Source organism: Egretta garzetta, unplaced genomic scaffold (assembly GCF_000687185.1).
Source record: "Egretta garzetta isolate BGI_Z169 unplaced genomic scaffold, ASM68718v1 scaffold172, whole genome shotgun sequence".
In the NCBI taxonomy this organism is placed as follows: Eukaryota; Metazoa; Chordata; class Aves; order Pelecaniformes; family Ardeidae; genus Egretta; species Egretta garzetta.
Genome location: NW_009258951.1, coordinates 3,126,718 through 3,137,232, shown reverse-complemented (window position 1 = coordinate 3,137,232; position 10,515 = coordinate 3,126,718). Strand labels below are relative to the sequence as shown.

The 10,515-nt window shown below is 47.4% G+C and overlaps 1 protein-coding gene across 1 annotated transcript in view; it reads right to left on the bottom strand.

The window, feature by feature from the left end:
* KCNAB1 (potassium voltage-gated channel subfamily A member regulatory beta subunit 1) overlaps positions 1-9,860 on the bottom strand; it is a 76,599-nt gene extending 66,739 nt beyond the window's left edge. The window contains 2 exon segments of the mRNA XM_035890009.1: positions 9,065-9,199; positions 9,201-9,860. Of these exon segments, the coding sequence (XP_035745902.1) occupies positions 9,065-9,199; positions 9,201-9,331 (266 nt within the window). The 5' untranslated portion in view covers positions 9,332-9,860.
* Positions 9,861-10,515: the final 655 nt, after the last annotated feature.

Below are 10,515 nucleotides of genomic sequence, written 5' to 3'. Positions count from 1 at the left end.
TGCATGCAGCTAAGGGCTAGTTGGGCTTTACTGCTGTGGTGGTGAGCTGAGGGGGCAAAACTTGCTTTGTCTTCCACCGACGGTGTGGGGAGCTTCCTACGGAAAGGTGTGAGTAACCCTAGAAGTACCGGCAGGGTGGATTTGAACTTTTACACGGCTTTGTTGAGGACTCGACACTGCAAAAGGAAGCGTGTGTGCGTGTACATGTGTGTGCTGGCACGCACACGCGTTCATCGCTGGCCACGGCAGCAAGGCAGAAAGCAGCAGGATCAGGAGCCAGCATTGTAGGAGCAGCTAAAGAGCTCCTCCTGCCGAAACCCAGCTGGGGAGATGGGGCTCAGGCTGCACACAGGTTCTGCGTACCGTTCTTCCAAAGAGGTAAAATGGGATTTTGTACTTCAAGGAAGAAATACCATGCTACAAACACTGTACACACATGCGGATACCCTGTTCACTTCCTAACCCACATGCATCCCCTGTTTTCATCCCGTCCTCCCCCCATTAGTGCATGGTACAGGCAAGGACCCTGCAAAAATAGCACAAAAACCAAGGAGCAAGTGGAAACTGAAATCATTTGGCAAAACATAGACATGGGGATATCTGCCATCACCATTGTATGAGACAGCAGGCACTATAATTTGAACAGACTAAAAAAGAAAAAAAAACCCACTTATGAAAAATTATGCTGGCTATTAAAGTAAGGACATAGCTGGATGTGGCTCTATAGACCAATCTGCACAGGATATAGGGAAAACATTAACGCTGTAAGCTATATCCCAATAAATATAATGCAACTGTGCTCTAAACTGAGCAGATTAGGATGGGATTATGGTGCAGGATTATAGGACCACATCGAATGCTCTCATTTATTTTGCTATCTAAAGATTAGATATTTTAAACCTTCGATGCATGAAATGAGCCTGGCCAAGGGAGCCTGGAAAAGCAGCTATGGCAAGGTGATCGTTCCCAAATTCCTCTCTTTGTAGTAGCCCTGTGGGGATATAAACATGACCCCAGAAGAAGGGACAAGGGCTGAAGAGTGCAACCTGCCCACGCACCCCCTGCACGTTGACCCATCTCCTCTTGCACAGCATAAGCACAGCCGTACCAGCACAGAGCAGAGCATCCCTGCGGATCAGCCACACAACCCAGACAATGCCCAGGAGCAGGTGCGGAGGAAAGATTATAAGGAACCGAACAAAAACACAGTAATGCCATTCCTGATATATCATCTTGGCTTTCTGCCATCTGCCACTTAAAAATGTACTGCGCTAGAGGTTAAATCCACCCCTTTGCATTTAATAACCTCTGATGGCCTTGCCTGATACTTAGTAACATTTTGAACACGCTCATGTTTTCAGCATCCAAAATGCCCCACGACAACGAGTCCCCCAATTCCCTTACAAAATTCAGGGAAAGTGTTTCCCGTGTTTTAAACCTGTTGTCCAGAAATTTCATTTGCATTCCCCCTGGTTCCTGTGTTATGGGAGACGGCGAGTTACTTGCTACAGCCTGTTCCTGATTTTAAACACATCTGCTGTAATCCCTGTCAGTCATCTTTTTCCTAAGCTATAAGCCTGTTTAATCACCCAGCGCAGGGACAATCCCATCACTCCGAGCCCTCTGCTTTCTGCAGCCCAGCTGACTGTACCCGTTTGAAATGGGATGGCCAGCACTGACCGCAGGATCTGAAATGTCAGCTCCCAGAAATTTATTAAAAAACCCGGTCTTTTACTGTTAAACACATTACATTTTCTGGCACAGTGTTTGCCTCTGTGCCTACCAGAAGTTGACATAACTCGGAGATGGAGAGGCTTTTCAGCAACAGTTCTTCTGCAGGAGTATTTTATCTCTTTTCTTGTGCTGGTCAGTGCCTTCGGTGGTCACCACAAAATCCTGGTACTCACTGAAAGCCTTTTGCTATTTCAGGATTTGAACCTGTTACCCAAGTGTCATGAGCCTTTCTAGTAAGTTTAGCATGTTTGATCTCTAGTAATACTTAGAAAGTAAATAATGATGTAGTTGAAAAACAACATTCATTCTGGCACTGTATTTCACTCCCTTATTGCTTTTCCTGACACAGACTTGTACCACTGTAAGACACAGACTAAATTAGAGACACAAATCATTACCCTTTTGCCACCAGTTTGTCCCTAGGGCTCTCTGGTATTTCCTCTTGCTGCATTTAGCCACAATAAGTATTTTCATATTTCAGAATTAAGAGATCTCAGCTACTTAGTCACAGCAATATTTTTATTACCAGCACCTCCGCCTGCCGTGCACCAGCACAAGCCACCTTCTCTTCCTCATGAGACTGGAGATTATTTGGGGGAAAAGAAATAGCTGAGTGAGGGTGGGGTTCACCACCAGTTTGTCTCTGACGATTTGCAGGTGCCCCCTCCTCCCCGCAGCCACCCTGCCCAACTCCTTGCTGCACTGGCTGAGCACTCGCTCTGCCACACTGACATTTCCCATGGCAGAGAATCAGAAAAGAAAAGAAAAAGCAGCCCATCCTGCAAAGGGCTACTTGCTGGCCAGTCTTCATACAAGAGCTTCAGCATGACAATCCTAAACTTCAAGTTTTGAATTAGCTTAACCAACAAAAGCAACATTAACCAAGTAGAGCCTCCCAGCGCTTTCTCAGGATGCCAGAGCTCCCGAAGGCCAGCCTCAGGGGGGCTCACTCCAAATGAAGCAAGTTTGCCAGGGGCTTGCGTGCTCTGGGAAGAATTCACCCTTTCTGAACAAAATCTCAGCAAAATATAAAATAGATAAAATATGAATAGAAAACTACAACCCCAGCTCAGAAGGCTGCTGCATGGGTTAATCCAGCAGCGTCTCGGGAGTCCATGACCTCCATAAATACTTTCCACCTATAACATTTGTCAACAGCATGTTTTGCAAAAGTTGCCTGGGTGCTTTTGCAGATATATACATATAACATTTCACCTTCGGGCTCTCAAACAGCAGCTGCCCAAGCAGAGAGATGCTATTTTCACCGGGCATAAGCAGAACATTGAAAAGTTTTCCAGTCACAGCTTCCCAGCCGCGAGGACAGACCCAGCTCGTGTAGCTCTGTCTTTAAGAGCTCAGATCCCAGCAAAGTGTGTACGGAAGGAAGCCGTGCAATGAACACCCCGCTGGATGAGACGACACCAAATTGGCTTTGCAAATGGCATTTCATCTGAGAGAAATACTATTGTCGTCAGAAACAAACTGAGCTCATGCACTGCTGCACTTCTGGTTACTCAGTAATAGGCTGAACTAAGCTGTGCTTGCTAAAGCAATGAAAGGAAAAATAACTAATCATCCTATAAATAAACCGGCTTATGAGTATTTAATGTTTCTTGTTAGCAATTCATTACTTTCCACACACAATTAAATAGCTTTTAATAAAAAAAGGAGGTTTGTATTGTGCTGTCTTTAGACTACACCTATGGATATCTGAAGAAATGTCTGGAAAACAAACCAAGCCATGCTGGAAAAGAAAATGTCCAAGCTCACAATAAAACTAGAAAAGCCTCTGTACTTCTAAAGCTAGAAGAGCAAAAATCTACAGAAAGCAGCAAGTGGTGACTGCAGGAAAATCCCTCCCACCCTGCAGCAGAGCCCTCTGCATAGCCCTCTCTCCTGCAGATGTCTTCTTTCTCCTGGGTATATGTGAAACACAGCATGTAATAGATGTTTCTGTCAACTATGAAAAATGCACATACTTAAAATTAAGCATATGCTTAAATCCATCAGCTTCAATAGAAATTAAGCGCATGCTTTATTTTACCATGACTAAAGGCTCTGATGAATGAAGACCACTCCATTTTGTAAACCGAGAAACAGAGGTGTACAAAGTGATTTGCACAGAGCTTGTGCTAGAGATGAGGGATCGCTCATTAATTATGTTGGTTTTAAGTCACAGAAGCCCATCCCCACAGAAGTTTTCTCGCCAACGTCTTTGCAGGTTCTCTCCTCCAGGCTGGGCACGTTAAGAAGAGATGAACATTGCTGTTGAGTTTTGACCAATGCATTTTTGACTCAGTAGCAGCCAGGTTCACTATCAGGGAGGTGTCTGTACATCAGGGTGGTCTGCAGGATAATCTCTGGTGGAGGAAACTTTAGACACCAGATCTTAACTGCTTTATGGGAACACTGTGTGGCTACATTACTTGTGCTTCTTAGCACAGGCACAGTAAGTGTTAAACTACGTCTGGAATGGACCAGCACCATAGAAAGTGCAGAATTAGCAGAGAAATAAGATAAATGGGAATTTTCGTGTGTGTACTAACACCAACCATTTCAAACTGCCGCCATGTGGGATTAGGCTCATCAGAAAGGGAGCAAAAGAATTTCTCATTAGAAGGGAGGCAAACTTCCAGATCCGAAAAACCCAGTTAATCAGGGTATCTCGCTCAGGGACAGCATCACTCCTGCTAACCCACAGAGATGCCAGGGATTACTTCTATTGTAGCTGCGCTCCGAGCATGGCATCCCTGGGATGCCGTTCCATTGCCTTTGGACATTTTCCCTTTTCATCACTCGAACACTGTGGGCTCAGTTCTCTACTTACATTGGCTTTCAAGGCTGCATAATCCCAACTTGCTCCAAGGATTCCCAGCCGGCGCTGGCAGAGCTGACGTACAAAGCCCTTTGCCATTTCTTCTGATGCTGGCTCCAACACACTTCTTTTTATACACTCTGTCCTCCCTGGACAGTGTTCCCAAACAACAACAAATTTCCCTGGCCAGCGGCTAAAACTGACACAACTGTGCTGTTTCCATAAAAATAGTAAACGTGTTGTCTTATCTCAACTTTAAGCTCAGACCAGCCATGGGAAAGCAAATGTTTTGAAGCAAATTTTCTTTTATTAGAAGCACAGAGAATGTATCTACTTTCCAGATGGGAAGTCATCCTTTTAAAATCAATCTCTTTTGAAACAAAACAAAATGACAATGGATAGACAAAGCACACTGATGTCTTCTTCACCCACCACCCCCCAGCCTACACCCTCTTGCCCCAGGCTCCCTGCATGGATGAGGTCCTCTCCCTTGCACACTCTTGCTAACACACAAGATGTATTTCACAGCCTGAATGCAGCCAGACCCTGGTTCTCGGGCTTTTGGTCCACATGCTCCAGCTTTAGGGCAGAGCAGGGACAGACATCACATTGAAGCGCCAGCTGCAATCAGAACACCTCTATTCTTCACGTTTTCTGTTTTGCTGCTCAGCCATTATGGTTTTAATACACATAAATAAATGTGTTTTCATTAAAACATCAGAAAGGGTAAATACTTTTACCCAAACTTGAAAGAGGCAGTTCAGTAAACAGACACAAACAATGGATGTTAGAAGATAAAAGTTTTAAGAGAATAGGTCACATGCCTTTAGCTTTGCTCGAAGTCCTGCTAATTCTTACGGTGCTCAGAAAACTTAAAGAAAAGCTGCCAAAGCAGACAGCATCTTCAGATTTTGTAAGCCTGCCTGAAGGTGTGCACAGGTTGCTCAGTCAAGTTTCCTGTAGTTTTAGCTGTTTGCCACCAAACAGCCGGCCACCAAGTACCCCAGCAAGGGACATGCAGAAGTACCTGTACTTCATTCCTGTCTCGGCTCGGACGGTCTCTTGCAGCGACAGCCCATGCAGGTGCAAGAATTTCTCCAGCTGCTTCAGCTCGGCGGCTCGGCTCAGCTTCCCCGGCCAGCCCGCGGCGGGAGGGCAGGCTCGGGGAGCCACGCTTTGCTTTTTACCTTTCAGGAGTGCTTCGCTCGGCTTCTGCAGGCTTGGCTTGTGGGGTGGGATATCCGCACAGGCGGGCTTGTACAAATGCATGGTCCACACGTGGAGCTGCAAGGAGAGCCCCTCAATGCCCAGTAGATGCTGGAGTGTGGGATCCTCAGGAGCTTACACCCTACAGTCTGCTGAGAGGAGAGCCCAGTGCCATCACACTCCCACCAGTACGAGACGGTATGAGCTGGGTTGTGTTGCCCAAGAAGACCACAGGACTATGGAGCAGTATTTTTCTCCCAGCCATTCTTTATATTATTGCAACTGGCTCATTTTAATTGATGCCCAAGATGGATTCTGGCCAAGATCAGCAACCTCGTTCATCTGCTGAAACCTATAATGGTCAAGTACTCCAAGGGACAAGGACCGCCAGTGGGAATAGAGTACCAACCCTGTTTCCCAGGTCTTATATTTAGATAAGAGAAATATTTGTTTGGGATTCAATCCAAGGCCAATAAACATAAAACCAAATATTCTCACAGGGTTTATTTCAGGCCTTGGCCTGGACAGATGAATGCTGCAAGCATCTCTTATGCAAGTTATTAAAACATTTTGTTTTCTCACTGTCTATTGTAAACTCTCACTGCTCAGATTACCCAGTCTGTAAAATTCCCCAGTATCTGCAGCCTCCTGGGGCTTCCGGAATTAATTAGAAAACAAAGGCTATGGAGCAGTCAAGCACCAAGAATAAAAAATAACCTAAAACCAAACAGACAAGGGAAATACTTGAGAAAGGAATGAACTACATGCATCGGTGCCAGGGCAGGGAAGGAGCACCAGCTTTCGGGAGGCTGCATGCCCCCGCAGGAGCCCGTGCATGGATGGAGAGGGGCTGCAGGAGAGGAGCCAGCAAAGCTCCCGAGATGCCACCAGCTGCTACAAAACCTCCAGAACTGGGTGCCTCTCAGCACGGGGCAGCAGGCGAGGACACAGGTACCTGTCTGAACACTATGCCTAAAAATAAACGTACCAAACCAACAAACAGCTGTTTCACCAGCGCTAAACAGCAAACAATGTCTCTGATTCTCAGGGTCTTCGTCTGGGGGAAACAGCACAGGTTTCGTGGCATCACCAAAGCCAGCGCACGAGGGCATCCTGCCTGCTCCGGTCAAGATAACATCCAGGAGGGCCACAGTAACCTCTTCTGGCCAACACCAGCTCCCAGTGAACAAATCGTGACAGTATATGATACACACCATGGAGGCAGATTTCTGAGGCTCTTCTATTTTAAAAGCTGAACCCATTTTCTGACTGTCATTTCAATCCCAAATACATCGGAAAAAAATAAGTTAAATAATCAAGTGATGGATGTATCATGAACTTAGCTAATCCTTAAGTCTTTCAAAGCAGATAAACAAAGACTGATCCCAAACCCGGAACATATTTTAAAAGATTATAGTTCAATGTCACGGAGCGGAGTTTGGCATGGACATTTGGATTACCCAGTTATTCTTTCTCTGCAACTGTAGTGTCAGGGGATCCGAGGACACTAATGGACCTTACTGTCCCCAGTCTCCCACGCCGGGGTGGAGGAAGGGGTCCTGCCCTGCCGCTCCAGCCCCGTGGTACCCTGACACGCCGCTGCCCGAAGGTGGGGGGTCCTGTTCTCACGGTGCTGACTGAATCAAACCATCAACGGTAGGGTGCAGGCGGTGCCTTTCAAGCTCTACTCTTTGCGACACAAGTACACCCAGTGGAGGGAAAGGTGCCCTGTGACTGCAGCCCTGCCTGCCTCGCAGGAACCGTGGCTTTTTCCTCCCAGCAGCGTAACACCGAAGGCTGTAGCTGTGATCTCTCCTGCCGGCTGCCTTGCAGCAGGCATGGACAGGTCTGCAGCAACACGCTTTACCTGAGCATGGTTCGTCCGGCCGGAACTCCAGATTTCTCCCTTTATTCACTCTCATCCCTGGCTCCTAAAATAAATCCCCCTTTTGTTTTGCTTCCTGTCAGATCCAGCTCTCTGTGCATCTATAATGCAAGGCAAACCAATGGCAAAGAAATATTTCCACAGGCTCTTTTGAATTTTTTCGATATAAATGTTTCACTGGTTTGGAGTTTTAGGGGCTTGAACAGATCAGCATCATTAGAAACTCAGTTTTCCCAAAAGTTATTCCCCAGTGCTTTGCTTTTAGAGCTCTATGTAAGACCACAGGTGCCTGACCACGGGCTGGTGTGGCCGATGAGCACCGTGCCCAAGAAACTGCGCAGTCTTGGTCTACAGACCCACTCGTATCCCCTTCATTGTGCTTGTTAGACATTTCTGCATTTAATAACTACTCGCTCCATCTCTCATAGTTTTATCTTCTCTTCTTTTCAGTTAGCCTGCTCCTAATTTTTATTCTAATGACATTTTTATTAATTTCTAATCCGAGTGTGTCTGCAAGATCTCGGTTTGTGCCAAGCACTTCGGGCATCCCCCTTCTGTCGGGGGATTAGGGAAGATCTCACCCGACTCCTCAGCTGAAATCCCTGCTGTTACTAATGCAGTTGTATAGAGCTGGGCAAAACACCGAAACCCCTTCAGAAGCAGCCCTGTTCCTTGAGGCAAATTAAATATACAGCCTCTGTGTGCCAGTCCCCAGATGTGCCCTGAGCAAGCACAGTCGTCCTGTCCCTGCAATGCTGCTGTTCGGGGGCGGCGGGGCTGAGGCAGCAACACCAGACAATTCATATTTAGGTTCCTATTTCATTAAGGGTCTTACTCAGCCCTCAGGAGATTAGTGTCGCACGTCTAATTTCCACTAATACCAAGATCCCTTTAAATTTTTTTAAAGGAGCAAGATCAGATTCTGGAGGCTGCGACATTGAAGATTGATGGAATTGGAAATTCGGCAGCTGCAGGTTTCCCCTCCGAAGTGGCTCATTCCCAGGAGGGAAGGGGAGACAGGGACCCGGAGCCAGCAGCACCCAGCAAAGGCTGTTCTGCCATTTTCTTCTGTCACCCACCCAGTCCCTGCACAACTGCAGCAACTTTTCAACCAAATTAAAACGAAACCACAGCCCTTTGGACAAAACTGCTCACGAGAAATAAGGCTGAACAACCACGTGCAGTTTGTGCCGAAGAAGCTAAGGTAACTAAGAAACAAGTTTGCAGAATTTTCAGCTCTGTAAAGTACATACATCATGGTGCAGGAAAAAAAAAAACCCAACACCTGAATCATCAGAAAAGTCAGACTCGTAAAGCCAAAAAGCTTTCTATTATTATTATTATTGTCATCATCACCACCACCCCCCACCATCCTTTCCTGGAGTGCAAATTGCTACAGTCTGACCAGCCAGCTGGGTACGTACCTGTGGGGCATCCCGGTGGTGTAGGCGATGGTGTACTCATGGGAGAGCTCGCAGACCCGCAGGTACCAGTTCATCTCCAGCTCCCGCAGCAGAGCCAGCCGCCGGGCACGCTGCTGCGGCTGTCCGGGCTCGGCCCTCCTTCCCGCTTTCTGAGGAGCTCTTCAGGGCTCTCTCCCTGCTCCCCAGGGAAAGCACCGACTGCTTCCTCAGCTTCAGGGCTTCCTCGGCATTTTTATTCCCCACGGTCCCCGTGCGTGCCGCCAGCATTTTGTGTCCTGCCTCGGTGTGAAGGCAGCACCCCCAGCACTAAGTCGCTGCCCTCAAATCATTTAAACTGATTTTCAGCACGCACTTTCCTCCCTCTATAACCTCATGCCGGCCACAAAGCTGTAATTAGATATGTGTCTGCGGAGCTTAACCAGAAAGAAGAGCTGCAACCTTCTCATGGAAACATCTGTAGCAGCTTCCCGCTTGCCAGCGGGCTTCGTTTTGCAATGAATAAGGAGGACAGTTCTTAAAAAACTACATATAAACAGTGCAAAGCAGCGCACCTAAATTGGACTTGTACAAACTAAAGGCTTTAGATGGATAGTAGCAGAAAACAAGGTCCAGCTCACTAACGCTCTAAACATCAGAGGGCTCCAGGTGAAGTCACACGTGTGCTCACCTCGATGGCAAACCCACACGTGTGCTCACCTCGATGGCAAACCCACAGCAACATGGGCTCGCCCGAGCAAATTGCAGCACAGCTCCTGCCAGATGCGACCTCAGAGCATCAGTGGCTTCACCGACCACATTAGAGCTGAGCCGGCCAGTCCATCCCTCCTCCTCCTCCTCCTCCCCCCCCATGTGCAGTTCTCCATCTCCTCCATCTGGCACGAACTTCCATTCTCCAAGGGATTTGTAGAAATTCAGGTATTTGATCACCCTTAAAACGAGAACAAAGTTATGACTTTTCCTGATTCGCTTATTTGCTGAGCAAATGGTGTTTGGGGAAAATGTATGAAAGGAGCGGATACTGGAACTGAATTAATTTCCCTCTCTAGTTTGAAATGTAAAAGCTGATACAGAGATTACAGCACTAATCACAGCAGCCACTTTAGAAGCACAAGCATATCCTTGTTTGGAGAGAAAGGCAGGCAAAGCGGAAAAAAACCCTCTATAAAGACAAACAGGATTTCAAAGCCATCCCCCAGTCCCCCACTCACAGCGGGCCTGCCGCCAGCTCTAGATGAGTTTTCCCACCAGAGCCTTGCAGACCCCCAAGGCTGGAGACTGCCCAGCCCTCTGGGCAGCCTCTTCCCCCACCACACCACCCTCTGCTGCAAAAGCTCTTCCCAACATCCACCCCAAAGCTCTCAGGCTCCAAAGATGTGGATGGTGTCCCCTGCCTCACCACCTGCCATTCCTCAGGAGAGTTTGGATCCATCACCTTCCTCTCCCCCCTCCAG